This window comes from Panthera pardus, unplaced genomic scaffold (genome assembly GCF_024362965.1).
Source record: "Panthera pardus isolate Hobbes unplaced genomic scaffold, ASM2436296v1 HiC_scaffold_21, whole genome shotgun sequence".
Lineage (NCBI taxonomy): Eukaryota > Metazoa > Chordata > Mammalia > Carnivora > Felidae > Panthera > Panthera pardus.
The window spans coordinates 56,309,433-56,326,856 of NW_026526777.1; the positions used below are offsets into that span (position 1 = coordinate 56,309,433).

At 35.2% G+C, this 17,424-nt stretch overlaps 1 protein-coding gene across 3 annotated transcripts in view; it reads left to right on the forward strand.

Annotated features, from left to right (window-relative positions):
- Positions 1 to 17,424, forward strand: part of KIFAP3 (kinesin associated protein 3) — a 169,472-nt gene that overhangs the window by 90,711 nt on the left and 61,337 nt on the right. For all 3 annotated transcript variants that reach the window (XM_019424467.2, XM_053909306.1, XM_019424478.2), the window contains 3 exons: positions 7,667 to 7,767; positions 15,409 to 15,517; positions 17,000 to 17,112. In XM_019424467.2, coding sequence (XP_019280012.2) covers positions 7,667 to 7,767; positions 15,409 to 15,517; positions 17,000 to 17,112 — 323 coding nt within the window. The remainder of the gene's footprint in view (positions 1 to 7,666; positions 7,768 to 15,408; positions 15,518 to 16,999; positions 17,113 to 17,424) is intronic.

The following is a 17,424-nucleotide window of genomic DNA, read 5'->3' on the forward strand; positions in this document are numbered from 1 at the left end:
TATTTGTTTTTGAGAGAGACAACAAACGAGCATGGGTGGGGGAGGGGAAGAGAGAGGGAAAACACAGAATCCAAAGCAGGCTCCAGGCTCTGAGCTGTCAGCATCCAGAGCCTAACGCAGGGCTTGGGACTCATGGACCCGAGATCATGACCTGAGTCAAAGTCAGATGCTTAACTGACTGAGCCACCCAGGCGCCCCAGAAAATCAATTTTTTTTAATGTTTGTTTATTTTTGAGAAAGAGAGTCCATGAGCATGTGAGTGGGGGAGGGGCAGAGAGAGAGGAAGAGAATCCAAAGGGGGCTCTGACGGCTGACAGCGCAGAGCCCAATGTGGGGCTCGAACCCATGAACCGTGAGACCATGACCTGAGCCAAAGTTGGACACTTAACCAGCTGAGCCACCCAGGTGCCCTGAAAATCAAATTTATAGGTATTTGTAAATCACGTGATTGGGTTCCAGGGAACATTTACCCAGACAAAACCAGAAGACATATCAGCAACTTTTGTTATATTGACCTGTGAGTACAATATTGTAGTCCCTTAGATCTGACATCACCTCCTTTCCCCCTTTCTCAAGGAGAAAGAATACCTCTGGTGTAATGCCTGTCATATTTCAGTTTCTTTTGTTCAGTTGTGCTCGGCCTAAACAAGGGGGGAAGCATGGGACAAGCCACTTGAAGGTAAATAAGTACTGTAGCTAATCGTGAGCTTTGTCTGCAGTGTTCTCAGACTTCTGCCTGAGTCCTTTCATCTTCTTGGTGGCCGATCACCTGTATAGTTTCCTACTCCAAGACTGAGTTCAAGTTCTATTGCAGATGCAGAAGCATGAAAGAGGGGTGAGAGATTCACAGTGTGTTTGTGGTAGTGGTGGAGGACGAATGTGTACTGAATCTGTATTTTGATTATGTTCTTTTCTCAAGTTGCACTCTTATTAAGGAATTTATAACCCTGTAAGAATGAGAGAATGATGAAGGGCTCCTATCAGATAGGGGTCACTTAGTGGAGCCTTGTAGTAAGGTAACTCTCTTCAGCCCATACTTTGGGAATAGTAAAGCTTTACGGGAAAGTGACTGAATAGGAGGACAAGTGGCTTAGCTGCAGGCTCAGAATATACCTCTGGACCCTGCCTAGCTCATCTTGGAGAAATCTCCGCTGCTTCTCAAGCCTGCTTTATTTCTGACTATGATCCGATCTTGAAAAGAGAAAACCCCACCGTGTGTGTTAGGGGCACACGATAGTACTGTTCTGTTGGTAAAACAGAAAAAAACATTCCTGTTCACATAATAATTATAGTAAGAAATGATATGTATTGAATTGGTTTATTACTGTGTCAGACTCAGTACTACTAATTCCTTTACCAGAATTCTCTTAACTAATCCTTACGTAACAACCCTTTGAGTTAGGTACAGTTGTTATATCGATTCTCCTGATGAAGAAATTGAAGCACGGAGAGTTTAAATAGCACTCACAGGCTCTATCTCAGGTGCAGGAGTCACAGATTGAACCCAGCCTGTCAGAGCCCGAGCTCTGAACCACAGTGTTATGCTACCAGGGCCACTCATCTTTTAAGCTTCTGTAGCACCTTGTGTTTTTTCATAAACTCAAACACTGCCTGATGGTAGCTCTGGTCCAGTTTAGTGAAAGTGAGCTTCAGAACTGCTGAAGATCTAGTCCCCCACACTGCTGGGGGGTTAATTCCTTTTGTCCCTGTCAGGAACTTCTTTGGCCCTTCAGAACCTACTGTATCTGGGCACAGGTCTTCCAGTAAACAACTGGTTGTCGTTGTGCATTTCATCTTCTCTTCCCCTCTTCGGCCACCTTCCCACTGTCTTCTCTAAGACTCCCGGGTCTCATAGAGTCCCTTCTAATTTCATCTCCTTCCTGTACTATGCTACTAAGGGATAATGATAATAACAGGAAGCCCACAAGCAGGCTTTGTAGTCCCATCTAGATTTGAGTCTCAGATTCATGGTGGTGTCTCCTTTGGAAGGATTCATAACCTTAATGAATATCATTGCCTCATCTCCAAATCAAAGATAGGACCTACCTCCTCACAGGGTGAACGAGAAAACATATGCCTAACATACAGTAGGAACAGTATCACTGTTGGCTTAACCCTTTCTCTTTCCCCTTTTCTCAAACAACTACAGCTCTAAAAAGATTGGCTGTCTGCCAGGCTTTCAGGACAGCACTGCTTCCCTGGAGATTCCACCGCAGGCCTTCAGTTTTCAGCATGCATTGGGGCATGGTTAGCATTTTAGGTACATATTATGGGGGGGAAAAAGATGATGGGAACTGGGGACATGTTCAGAGGTGTTTTGTTGTTTTTTTCTTAATAGTGGGTCACGATAGAGAAGAATTAGGAAGGCATTAGAGAGCTGCAAGGAGTTTTCACCTTGGGCACGAGTGTGGAGAGAGGAGAAGAGACAGCACACAAGAGCAGACGCAGGACTGGCTGAAGAATGAATCTTTCTGTTTCTTGAAACTAGATATTTAGTTTTGTTGTGAAAAAAAAAATAAGTTATTGTCATATCTGAGATCTGTTTCTTACATATGTGATTCATCTGCTTTTCAGAAATTATTATAATTTTAGGACTCTGCTCCAGGCTTCCTATTCTATCACGTATCCTATATCTTTGATTTATCCTTAGGATATATTGCCATTATATAAATTGTATTATCAGTGTGTATTATCATTAGCTCTAAAGGAGCTTCCTTGTTACCTATCTTATCGAGTACAGATCTCTTAAAAGTGAATCTTTTCTCTCATCTTATATGAATGATGTACCACCTTAGAACAGTTCTTAGAATTCTTTTCATTGACACCATCAATAGACTCTCCTCAAGCATGGACCGTTTTATTCCTGTTTCCACATCGAATTCTAATTTGTTTGGTGATGTACTTTGATCTTGAAGAATCTTTTTATTGGTTATTGGTTCTTTGTTTCTTTTACCATTTACCAAGTTGTGTGCTTTGGAATCCTACTTTTCAGTGAACCCACTACATAGAGAAAATATCTTCAAATAATATTTTGTTAAAAAAATATTTTGTAAAAGTTAAGTAGGATTAGAACATACCCACAGCTGAACAACATATAGAAAGAAACTGGAATAGCAGGGAAAAAGAGATTTGCCTTCAGAATATGAAAGTTTGTTGGGGTGCCTGCGTGGCTCTGTCGGTTAAGCGTCTGACTTCGGCTCAGGTCATGATCTTGTGGCTCCTGAGTTCGAGTCCCTCATCGGGCTCTGTGCTGACAGCTCAGAGCCTGGAGCCTGCTTCAGATTCTGTGTCTCCCTCTCTTTCTGCCCCAGCCCACTCACACTCTGTCTCTCTCTCTCAAAAATAAACATTAAAAAATTAAAATTAAAAAAATATGAAAGTTTGCTGAAGGACCCTACTTGAAAAGATTTAAAAATAACTCAATACCTAGAAAAAAAAGCTAAATACTGTGAAGTATCATCTGACCAAACCATAAGGATACCCTCCTCCTTGGAGAATAAAGTTGGAATTTTTCACTTAAAAAAAATTTTTTTTTTAATGTTTATTTTTAAGAGAGAGAGAGGGAGAGAGAGAGAAAGAGAGGCGGGCAGAGAGAGAGAGAAGGGGAGAGACAGAATCCAAAGCAGGCTCCAGGCCCTGAGCTGGGGTTCAAACTCACAAACCACGAGCTGAAGTCAGACGCTTAACCAACTAAGCCACCCAGGCGCCCCAGATTTCTTCTCTTTTAACCTATGTATTAGAAAACCTGTACAGGGACACCTGAGTCGCTCAGATGTTTAAGAATATGACTCGATTTCGGCTCAGGTCATGATCTCACAATTGGTGAGATTGAGCCCCACCTCAGGTTCTATGCTGACAATGTGGAACCTGCTTGGGATTCTCTCTTTCCCTCTCTCTCTCTGCCCCTTTCCTACTGTCATGCGTGTGGGTGCACACTCTCTCAAAATAAACAAACATTAAAAAAAAAAAAAACTTGTACAAAGATTTGTTTGCCTATGACAGGTGTGTTTTATACTAGAATAAGTGTAAATGCATGCCTTCAACAGTGGGAAAATATGCTTTAGTAGTATCTGTGAATCTTTTCTATTTCTATATTTCTGTATTTTCTATTTCTATGGATTTCTATATTTCTATAGATTTCTATATTTTCTATTTCTATATTTGCTTTGATCCCAAGAACAAAATGTTGGAATTGGTGGTATACCCAATTTGTCTATACTTTTCTCATTTTGGAGTAATTTCACAATTTCTGCCTCACATCTTCCAAGTAGAATTCTTACCCCTAAATACTTAGTGTATATATTTTCTACAGCTAACTTGTGTTTCTGAATTTACTAGTCTTCATCTTCAGATTAAGTGTACTTTCTCCTCTGTTCTTATATCTCACCTTTTCATCTAAGCCTAGGGTCATTATCCTTAGAGCTTATCTTTTGAATTCAGCGTCTGTCTTCTCCACAGATTATGTAGTGACATTTTTCAAATAGTAGAAAGGACCTGAAATTTACCCAAAATGATTTCTCCTGCACTCTTTATTCTGCAGATTTTCTATAAACTATAATGCTATAGAGAAACAGACATAAAACATGAGATAAAATAAGTGTTACTTCACATATAAAATGTAGTTTCTGCATGTGTTGTGTTCCAAGTGGTTGAGTTAGTGAATTCACAGATTTTTAGTTAAAATGAAAATGTATACTAGTATGTATTCATCAGATAAGGAATGGATTTTTTTTTGTTGTTTTATCCCAGGGAGTCATTTTTATGCTGATATTGAAAGCCGAAGGAAACAGGCTTTAGCCAAACTATTTTGAAAGATGCAGAAATCCAGCTTTTAAAAAAGTGTTTCAGAAATGTGTTTTATTCTGTCATATGTCTGTCAGTATAGATCAGTCTTTCATACCCAGTATTAGAAGGCCATTTCATCTTATCAATTACAAAAGTATTTGAGTGTTATTGTAACATAACCTGGTGAAGATTTTAGAATCAGAGTTTAAATCCCTGCTTATTTACAAGGCTGTGTAGCAAATATATATTTTTCTCTAAGCATTAAGTTCCTCATCTGAAGCATAGGGATAATATTTACTTGACAGATTATTGTTTTGAAGATTCATTTTGTTCTCTCTCTCTCTCTATATATATATATATATTTTTTTTTTTTTAATGTTTATTTATTTTATTTTGAGAGAGAGCACAAGCAGAGGAGGGGCAGAGGGAGAGGGAGAAAGAGAATCCCAAGCAGGCTCTGCGTTGTCAGCACAGAACCCAACAAAGGGCTCAAACTCACGAACAATAGGATCATGACCTGAGCCGAAGTTAGGAGTCAGATGCCTAAGTGACTGAACCACTCAGGTGTCCCACCACGTGATATATATATATATATTTTTTTTAATTTTTTTTTTTTTCAACGTTTTTTATTTATTTTTGGGACAGAGAGAGACAGAGCATGAACGGGGGAGGGGCAGAGAGAGAGGGAGACACAGAATCGGAAACAGGCTCCAGGCTCCGAGCCATCAGCCCAGAGCCTGACGCGGGGCTCGAACTCACGGACTGCGAGATCGTGACCTGGCTGAAGTCGGACGCTTAACCGACTGCGCCACCCAGGCGCCCCAACACGTGATATATTTTTATGTAACATATAAGCTCAAGGAAAACAAAGAGTTAGAGCTAGTCGCTATATTTTTATATTTACTTGTAAAAGATCTCCTATAACTTTTAAAATATTTGCCTCAAATCTGAGGCTCTTGTAGAATTTAGTAATTTCTGTCTTTGAACAAATGTGTTTATTTCTTCTGTTTTAGCCTCTGATTTTTTTAAATTTTTTTAAATATTTTATTTTTAACTAATCTCTACACCCACCATGGAGTTCAAGATCAAGAATCACATGCTACACCAACTGAGTGAGCCAGGCATCCTTAAAAATGATTTTTAATATTTATATAATGTTATATAATTATAACATGCAAAACATAATAATTGCATAATGTTTAGATAATGTTACCTAAGCATATCACCATTTATTTTATGATTTTCTAAATGTTGGTTATCTAGATTATTTTCAAATTTTCAGTTATAAATAATAACCCATACCTCTGAAATCACTGTTGCACTATAAGCTAACTAACTTGGATATAATTAAATAAATTAAAATATAAAAAAAAATACTAACCCAGTGGACATGCTAGTCCATTTATTTATTTATTATTATTTATTCATTCATTCATTCATTCATTCATTCATTTAATTTCCATCCAAATTAGTTAGCATATAGTGCAACAATGATTTCAGGAGTAGATTCCTTAACACCCCAACCTCTGTTTTTTTAATGTAACACTGCTCCTTGTTTTCCAGCTTTATTGAGATCTAAATGACATATAACATGATATAAGTTTAATGTATGTGATGTAATGACTTGATATATGTATATATTGAAAAATAATTACCACAGTAAGGTTAGTTAACACATCTGTCACCTCACACAGTTAAGTGTGTGTGTGTGTTGGGGGGTGTGTGGGTGGGTGTGGGTGTGTGGTTAGAATTTCAAGGTTTACTGTCAGTAACTTTCAAATATATACAGTACAGGATTGTTAACTATAATCACTATGCTGCTTAAATATTAAAATCAGTCAGTGGATATTTAATAAGATACTACCATGTGTTCTAAGCCTTGTGAGAGTACCAAAGTTCACATGGTCTAAGAATTTCTAACCATCTGGAAAGATATGCGTAATATATCAAAAAATTCAATAAGAATCTAAAACAGAATTTTAAAAAACACTACATATTTTAGTAATTTTGTGGTATGGTAGACACAAGGTTAAAGGTGCTAAGTTTATCCTCCATGTTTAAACTTTTAAAATCTTCATATATTATTTATCAATTAAATTCACTTACCTACTTGATTCTTTTAAATTCCAAATATCTTCAAGTATTTCTCATAGCCTAGAATTTTCAAAAAGGATATTGTTTCTTGATTTAAACAAGTTTTCTAATTCTAGTTCTGTCACTGACTTAGAGATCATAAATAGGACCTTAAAATATGACCTATCTGAAAGAAAGAAGGACTGCATGATACATAGAATCCCATTTTATTGTTCAATCTATGATACATCATTTGTTTCTCTTTCTCAGTTTCGAGGTGTATTAGGCCTCAGTACTGAGGCGGTCCTTAGTCTATTTGTAGGCCTTAGCGTTTTATAGTCATGTATTTTTTTAATGTTACAAATACTACTGTACTTCTTTTATCATTTAGATTATTTTTCCAGTTTCTGACTCATAAGAATTAAATATACTTTCTGTTCGCGATTTTTCTTATATCATCACTGTTAGGAGCTGTGTTAATCACATATTTTCATGGAACATCAGGGTGAGGATGCCAGTGATCCAATCTGGTTCACAGTAGGCTACTGAAAACAATAAATTCTTTGGTTTGTGGTTAATTTTCTTTTTGCAAAATGCACGTTGTCTCTTGGAAATTAATGATATTTCACAGACAGTATATTCTAGACTATAAAATTGAAATAGGGAGGTCAAAATATTTTCTAAATTAGAGGTGTATAAGCATTTGATTCAGGAGGTTAAAAGTCTTAATGTATTAATTTGAGTGTGTTATACCAAAAAAATTAATTATATCCATGATTTAATCATGTCCATGATTTCTTATTCCCAGGTAATGAAAACTACAAACAAATAGCAATGTGTGTTCTTTACCACATTAGCATGGATGATCGCTTTAAATCAATGTTTGCATACACTGACTGTATACCACAGGTAAGTGGTTTAAGTGTTTTTTAAAAGCATTAAAAAAATAGGTATTTTCCATTTTCTTCTCTTGATTTTCCAGATACATTTTTCCCTAAAAAAAAATTCCCTCTTAAAAATAATATGAGTTTGTGATAGAAAATTGGAAAATAGGGAGCAGTATAAAAATGAAAATAACTTTGTTATCCCAAACTCAGAGATAACCATTTAACATTTTGGTATATTTCCTTCTACAGAGTTAAAAAATAACATATTGAGATTATATACAGTATGTAATTATATATTACTTTATTTACTTACTAGATCACAATGTATTCTCCCATGTCATTGAACAGTCTTCAAAAATTATTTCTCATAGTTATATGATATTCTGTTGCTTAAATGTATCATTATTTAATTATTGTTAAATTGTGTGTTTTTTCCAGTTTATCACATAAAAACAGATGTAAGTAAACTTAGGTAAACAGATGAAATAAGGTGGAATAAATATCATGGTATATAAATGCTTATCCACATCCCTGTGTTTTTCTTTAGTTTAAGTTCCTAAAAGTAGAATTACTAAGTCAAAAGGTACAAACACTTGTGTATTTGACATATTTTCTTCTAAGAAGGCATGTTTGTATTTCCAACTAGCATGTCACTTTTTTCCTTTTTTTAAATTTTATTTTAATTCCAGTATAGTTAATATAAAGTGTTTTATTGGTTTCAGATACACAGTAGTAATTCAGTATTTCCATATACACCCAGTGCTCATCACAAGTGCACTCCTTAATCCCTATCAACCTATTTCACCCATCCACCCACCCACCTTCCCTCTAGTAACCATCAGTTCTCTATAATTAAGAGTCTCTCTGTCTCTTTTGTTTTTCCTTTGCACATTTGTTTTGTTTCTTAAATTTCACATATGAGTGAAATCATATAATATTTGTTTTTCTCTGACTGCTCTTACTTAGCATTATACTCTCTGGCTCTATCCATGTTGTTGCAAATGGCAAGATTTCATTCTTTTTTATGGCTGAGTAATTTGTGTGTGTGTGTGTGTGTGTGTATAGAAAAAATTTACAAATTATTTATTCATGTCCTTTGCCAATTTTTCCACTGGCACGTTAATATTTTTAGTATTAATAAATGAGATTCAAATATGAAATAACTATTTTAATTCTTTGTCATATTGCTAGTATTTCCTAACTTTGCCTGTTCATTTGGTTTATGTTCAGTGATTTTAAATGATTTATCAAAATTCTTTTATCTTTAAGAAAGATTTTGCTATGACTCAGTTGCTTGATATATTTCATATGTTAGGCCTTTTTATCTTGAAGTAGTTCAGTGATTTTTTTTTTTTTTTACATGGACTATGTTATAAGGATAGAGATTCTATACATATTATACATATTTTGCTCTTAGGGAATATACATTCACAGAATCACTATTTTGCCATCAATCTTTATTAAACTGAGCTCCACTAATTTGAATATCTGATGATTGGAACACTGGTTGGGCCAGTTTTAAATATTACATTATTTTTTATAAAATGGTTTCCTAAGATAGAAAAAGCAAACTTGCAGGGTGTATGGCAAACAATAAAAATAACACTTTAAAAAACACTTTAGGGGGCATCTGGGTGGCTCAGTCAGTTAAGCATTCGACTTCGGCTCAGGTCATGATCTCACAGTTTGTGAGTTTGAGCCCCGCATTGGGCTCTGTGCTGACAGCTCAGACCCCAGAGCCTGCTTCAGATTCTGTCTCTCTCTCTCTCTCTCTCTCTCTCTCTCTCTCTCCCTCCCTCCCTCCCTCCCTCCCCCTTCCCTGCTCATGTTCTCTCTCTCTCTCTCAAAAATAAAGATTAAATCTATATACAAAACAAAAAAACAAAAACCCAACACTTTAGAAGAGTATGAATAGTAAGTCACACTTAGAAAAGTATTTCCTCTTAAGACTCCTGCTAGGCAATTCCTCATTAAGCTAATATAAGTTATTAAATGTATGTTACTTGAGAATTAGTTAATGTATAGTAAAAAAAAATCAGCCATAATTTCTCTTTTTATTCTTACTGACAATCTTTTCATTCATCCAAAATTAGTGAGATAGTTCTAAATTTGAATTTGCTATTCCAGAATTTTAACACTTTATCTACATGCAATTAAAAAACTGATAAACTCTTAAGGGTAATTTCTTAGCCTTTTATATCAAGTGGATAAACTAATTATGTTTATGGGAAATAGACATTCTTCAAAGAATATAGAGCATATCTTATCTAACAAGGCAAGGCTTCTTATAGAGATAACATATGTCAGAAGTGTAGCCAGTGCAAAGTGTAATCAAATTCTTTGTCAAACAAGTTTTCAAAAAAGAGTAGCCATGTCAAAGGGAGATTACAGGTGATTTACTACAGTCTCACTCCATATGTTCCAAGGGTTTCTGCTTTGCGGTTTCAAAGGGTGTTCCTTTTCCAATCCCATTCAGTGTCAGAACTTCATTGACTACAGGATATGAATTGGAAAGCAGCCAAAGAAGAATAGTATTCTTGCCTAGATTGACTGTTTTTATCCAGATTAGACTTAAAGAAAAAAACATTAAATAAAAAAGAAATAAATGTAAAATAAAAAGGGATAGAAAACTTACTCTTGGTGAGTCTTCAAATTGGAGTTATCCTCTTTTAGAATATATAATCTCAACCATAAGACATAAAACTTTATTTTAAATAAAGAATTGGAAGTAAGAGCCTCTTTAGGTCGTTTCTGAAAAATATTATCACTGCACTTGAAAACTTTGTATGTAGAAAATTCTCCCATACCTTTTCAAGAACAATATTCATGCATGTTTTCTTGACTAATGATTTTTAACTCAAACGTTTCTGCAGTGGGGTTTTCAGAACATTTCATAACATTTATGAACTATATTTCATAAACAAAACCTTCCAAAACCTATTTAGTAGTCAATATTTTTTATTTTTTTAATAAAATTCAACGCTTATAGGAACGGTGAGGTGATGTTACCAAATTACATCATAAACATCCTGAAGCTTTTTAGTATGAAGCCATATTTTGAGAAACCAAATGGCACGCTCACATGTATTTGGTCCTAACATGCCATCCAGCCTATGACTTATACTTATAAGGCTCAATTTTGAAATAGTTACGGAAAAGTTGACATGGCTTGATTCCCACCCAGTGTGACATGCATTATTGAATAACACAATTGTGGAAAGCAAGTCTGGGATTAAATTGCGATTTCCAAGCTTCCTTCCTAAGTTAAAAAGATACTCCTTTCAGAGGTAGAGGCTGCTCAGAGTAATGTTTTTAAATATAGCAGAGCTTTAAACTACTGGCTGGGGCGCCTGGCTGCCTCAATGGGTAGGGTGTGTGATTCTTGATCTCTGGGTTGTGAGTTTGAGCCCCATGGTGGATGTGGAGATTACTTAAAAATAAAATCCTTAAAACAAAACAAAACAAAACAAAAGAAAAAAACTTTGTGACAGCAGCTGATTGTACTTATTAAATAAAGCTATATCTAATGTTTGGATCTTAGAATTAATGTAATACTTGGTTAACTTTGAAATTATGCACATGAATATTTGTTTAGTAAAGACTGTCAAGGAGCACCTGGGTGGCCCAGTCAGTTGAGCATCTGACTCTTGATTTTGGCTCAGGTTATGATTCCAGGGTCATGGGATCGAGCCCTGTGTCGGGCCCTGTGCTGAGCGTGGAGCCTGCTTGAGATTCATATTCTCTCTCTGTCTCTGTCTCTCTCTCTCTCTCTCTCTCTCTGTGTGTGTGTGTCTCTCTCTCTCTTTCTCTCACTCTTTCTCTCTCCCTCCCTCCTTCTCCCTTTCCCCCTCTGCCCCTCTCCCCTGCTCTCTCTTAAAAAAAAAAAAAAGAAGAATGTCAAGCATTATAAATGAAAAGCCTAAAATAACTTTGAAAGAAGGAAAGCAGTGGTTCATTAGTCACCCATATTCATTTTAATGACAAAAAAAAGGTGGAATATGGTCTTGTTCTTTAATTACATTAGATATTTATGTAACGGAGCTTTATAAACCATAAAAGACTATACAAAAACACGGTACTCTTAGTAAAATATCAAATCATTCACATTATTTTGGATCCATTCACTGTCCATTTTAAATACTGCCTTATATGCATTTTATAAGATAAACCTGTAATTAGACTTTTTGTAAATTATTTAATACTCAGAGTAGGTGCTTATATGTTCAATATGCCTCATAATCTCTCCCAGTATTATATTGCTTTTCTTCTTTTGTACTTTAGTGCCTCTAATTACCCAATATATTGTAATTTTTTTCCCTATTATGTCACCATTCTGCAAAATTTGGGGTCCAGGGCTAGTCTGGCTTTATAGATGATCTTAATGGTCTCAGTGGGTGAATTGTTTCAGGTAAGCATTCTTGGGGATAACCAGGAGTTAATAGTTGTATTCTAATAATAGTTAAAAGTACACATTAACAGTTCATTGTTATTTAGACCTCTAAGATGCATGTTTTGTTTAAATAGGTGTAAATGCCATCCAGATGCTTATAAAAGTATTTATTGGTATTAGAATGGCCAATCAAAGTGCATGTTTAGGTAATGATGTCATGGCGTTATTTAATATTTTACCCTGGAACAGTGTGTAAGAATCTTCATAGCGATCCACATGTTTTCTACCACAGTTGTCCTATTTGGCCGCTCTTTGATCTACATGCTTCTTTTTAGCTGAATGCTGGTAAACGTCCTTTCTGACAGCCCCCTTTGCTCCTGCCTGCCATTATCTGCTGAAGTTCAGAAACCAGAGCATCACTTCAAACAGCACAGTTAGGGAGTAGCCAGTCAGAAGAGATTCCTGAGGCATGCAAAGTTCTGCCATAATCATTCAAAGATGTTTGGGTGGGGGGATGGGGGTAGTAGAGGTGTATGTGAATTCAGAGAGCTGTGGGGGTTGGCCTCTGGTCACTGGTAAATAAGTGAAGTCAGGTGCCAGAGAGTCTAGACACAGTGATTTCAGTCTTGAGTCTTTGGTATCTGATACGCAATATGGGACCTGTCTGATTGAGCACTGTTGCCTCTTCATGGCACAGGCTGAAGCCCTTTTAGTGCTTTCCTGTTAAATTAGTAAAAGATGACAATGGACATAGTTAAAACAGAACAAATCTAGTTTTAATATTTCCTAGTTGTCAGCAATTACACTTACTTTTGAAGTGCCAGGGGTAGCAATCAAATTAGAGACATAATGTTGCCCATGGAGTTTGAAGGAAACTATTATTTTAAAATGTGAATGCTTTAATTAAAATTGAAGTGTTTCTCTTTCCTATTATGAAAAACTAATTCTATATCATGATACATTTCATTCACATTTAGTCCTAATTTCTCTTGATTTTAGGGGGGGTAGTTGGGTAAGATTTCAAACTGTGCATTATTTTTTAAAAATCTAGCCCCTGATTACTTCACCACAGGATTTAACATAGAAATTACCAAAAGCAAACAACACCCCTCAGCTTCTAATAGATCACCTCTAACCCCATTTGCAAGGGCAATTTTCATACTACAAGGTCAATTTCAAGTAAATAGCAACAGATAATTTGCTTTTGTAACAGATTTTTGTTATTATAAAGAAGTTTGTTACATCAGTAAAAATTTGGAAGAAATCTATAGTAAATTTTTAATTAGAGTATGAAAAACATACTAATTCGAGGATTATCACATACATTTTTATTGATTTGTACTTTTAATTGGCAATTAGCATATAGATAGGTAGCAAAATCTATTAAATGTATATCCAATAGATTAAGATTATTTTAGTTTTGCCATAGAATTTTTTTGTTCTATAATATTATTAGATGTTAATGATTCCTTATCTAAAGATTCCATTAGTAGCAACATTTGTGGTTAAAGAGCTGCCCTCTGGAAAAAGGCATGATATATTGCTAACTACTCACCTGTTACAGTGTTTTGTAGTTCTCAGCATATATATAAGTATAGTTTTGTTAGAATTGTACTTAGGTATAATTTTTTGGAGCAGTTGTAAGTGGATCTGTGTTAATTTTGGTTTCCAGTTGTTCACTGCTAGCACATAGGAATACAATGGATTTTTGTATGTTGACCATACATCCTTTTTGAAACTTAAGTTATCTGAAATTTACAAAGAGAATAATTAAAACAAGATTTAACAGAAGAGGGTCTAACGAGTCAACAAATAGCTATTATTCACTTCCTGTATATACAGTGCTGTGTTGGATTCACAAAGGCATGTTGATCTAAAAAGGTATTGTAGTGCCCTGAGGCAAAACATAAGAAATTCTTAGGTAGCAAATTTTAGGACTGACTTTCCTATGTCTTAGCCATTTGACTTAGAGAAAAATGTCTTTACATAGTATACACTCAGTTAATCTGCTGATTTACCAGTCATAGAAGACTAGCTTCTAAAAACTATAGCATAAAGTTCATTTCTCCTTTATTATAGCAACCATCTTTCATCATGACAAATCTGGATTACAGATAGATGGCATAGGTAGCCTACCTTTTCCTAGATTTCTGCTTTTCTGTCTGTTGCCTTTCAGACCCACCTTCTCTTTCTTTTATCATTAAGTAGAGTTCTTTTCTCATTTTATACCCATGCCCATATGATTGGATCCAGCCCGGAGCTTCAGTAATCAACCATATGTAACAATTCCTAAATCTCCGGTGCAAACATCTCTTATAAACTCAGGGTTGCATTTATAACTTCTACTGAATATCTGTACCACACTATCACATAGGCAGCTTATTAAACTCAACACATCTAAAACCAAAATGACTGTCTTCCCTTTAAAGTCTTTCTACTCTAGTTTCTCCTGTTTGGTAAATGTGGACACCACTGTCCATGTTGGTGCTCAGTGCAGAAACCTGGGAGTCATCTTTGACCCTTCCTCTCCCTTAACCCCCACATCTAGTCAGTTATTAAATCCCATTTTGATTCTCGTTTCTAAATACAGCTTTAATCTATCCTTTTATCTCCATCCCCGTGGCCCCATGTAGTCCAAGAGTCATCGTCTTACCTGGACTTTTCCTCTAGGCTCCTAGGTGGTTTTCCTATATTTTCTCACTCTGTTTCAGTCTGTTTTCCACACTGGCCAGACCTTTTTGAAACACAGATCTTATCCTGCCATTTTACTTACTTAGAAGCCTTTAATGGCTTCCCGTTATCTTTACAATGAAGCCCCAAATCTTTAACATGTACTTCAAGACCCTGCATGATTTGGCTTTTACCTTCTTATATCTGAACACTATTTCACTCACTCCCAACCATGCTTGCCTTCTTTTCTTCTTTCTTACCTTGTATCCTTTGCACAAGCTATTTTTTTTTTTTTTTTTGCTCAGAATGCTCTACTTCTACATAATATTTTAAATTCCTTAAATGCAAAGGCTGTATCTAATATTCCTCCTGTATTTTCCATTGTACTCAGTAGTTTACATTTAATAGCGAACATCTAGTAGTTAATCAACCATTTATTCCTTCAGTAGTCCATAGTGAGAGCTTACCACTTATATGTTGAAATGTATTATATTATTCCCATCACAGAATCTAAGATAATACATTGTAATAAAATACATCTGGTGTTTTTGACGCTTTTTTGTGTGGTTTTTTGAATAAAATATTCCATGTGCTTTTTGCTAGTTAATGAAGATGCTGTTTGAATGTTCAGATGAACGAATTGACTTGGAACTCATTTCTTTCTGCATTAATCTTGCTGCTAACAAAAGGAACGTACAGCTTATCTGTGAAGGTTAGTGCCTTTGAGCTTCATAGATAACCTTTAATCATATGGCAACCGGCAAATTCTGGAAAAGAAACAAGGAATTAAGAATTATAGTAGCTGTGTAAATCCTATTTTTAAGTAGTTTTAAAAATTACAGCTTTAATCTTTAAAGGTCAGATAGATTCAGAACAAATACTCTTATATCATGTGTAGAAATACTTACCTTTAGTAATATTTTATAAACCAGGGTTTAGTTACCCTTAATTAAATTTCATTTTTAAAAACATTTCTAGAGGAAACAAAACTTTTTATTTACAAAACAATCTGTTACAGTGTAAGATAATAACAATAAAAATGGATCGGATGTTTGTTTCTATAATACCTTCGTAAAATAGCTTGTCATGCCTTATGATATTTCAGAATCTGCTCAATAGTTTTTTTCTTATTTGGAAAGTATACATATTTGTTTTCTGTTTTTTGTTTTTTTAAGGGACAAATGAGCAAATAGGAAAAAATTAAAATCTTTTCTTCCACTATCCAGAGATAATCATAGGTAAAATTTTGGTACAATGCTTCTGCAGATTTTTAAGATAAAATTTGGTTTTTGTATCTCTATATGGTGACATTTTTTTAAGTTATATCTTGAATCTCATTCCATGTGATTAGATATTTTATATAAAATAATTGCCAATAGTGGCAAAATAATCCATTAAAGGATTTTCTATAATTTAATCAGCTATTTTGGATATTTAGTTTGTTGCCACTTCTTTTCTGAAACAAACCATGTTGCAGTAGTTTTCCTTTCTCTGAAACTTCATATTTCGATTTTTATGTTTTTAGGATACATTTTCTGGGTCAAAAAGCATTTACATTTTTAAAATTTGTGGTGCATATTCCATACACAGAAGAGCACATACTGTGTGATACCATTTATATGAAATTCTACAGCAGGTAAAATTAATCTATGTTTAAAAAGAAGAAAGAGAAGGGGCGCCTGGGTGGCTCAGTCGGTTAAGTGTCCGACTTGGCTCAGGTCATGATCTCACAGTCCGTGAGTTTGAGCCCCGCGTCAAGCTCTGTGCTGACAGCTCAGAGCCTGGAGCCTGCTTCAGATTCTATGTCTCCCTCTCTCTGCCCCACCCTTGCTCATACTCTATCTCTCTCTGTCTCAAAAATAAATAAAAACATTAAAAAAAATTTTTTTTTTTTAAAAAGAAGAAAGAAGGAAAATAAGATGAGGAAGAGGAAAAGGAGAAGTAAAGTGATTACATTTGGGGATGAAAATTGAGAAGGGACACTTTCTGGAATGAATGGAAATGTCTGTATCTTGATATGGGTATGAATTACCCAGGGGCACACATTTAATCAAAATTAATCTATTGTACACTTAAGATTCAGGCATTTTACTGTATGTAAATTGGGGTTTTTTTGAGAACTGTAAACTAAACAAATTTTATTAAACTTAAATGAACCTTAATTCTATTGGAGGAGTTTTCTGATTTTTTGCAGGAAATGGGCTAAAGATGCTCATGAAGAGGGCTCTGAAGTTTAAGGATCCATTGCTGATGAAAATGATTAGGAACATTTCCCAGCATGATGGACCAACTAAAAATTTATTTATTGTGAGTATAGTTTCTTTCTTTCTATTAAAACAGCCTGAGAATTGAAGCTTTAAAGTCCTACATTTGGAAATAAAACTCTTACTGAGCTCTTATCAGTATTAACTCATGACTCAAATTGGTTCTTTTGTTATAAACTTTCTTGTAAGTTTAGCTTCCAGAAATCCCATGCTCAATTTTAGAGTTGTTTTCGCTTTATGATCCCAACCCCTAACACTTCTGTCCTCACTCCACTTGTCTTGCCTTTTAAACAAATGACTCCTGAGGCACCTGGCTGGCTCAGTTGGAAGAGTATGCAACTCTTGATCTCAGGGT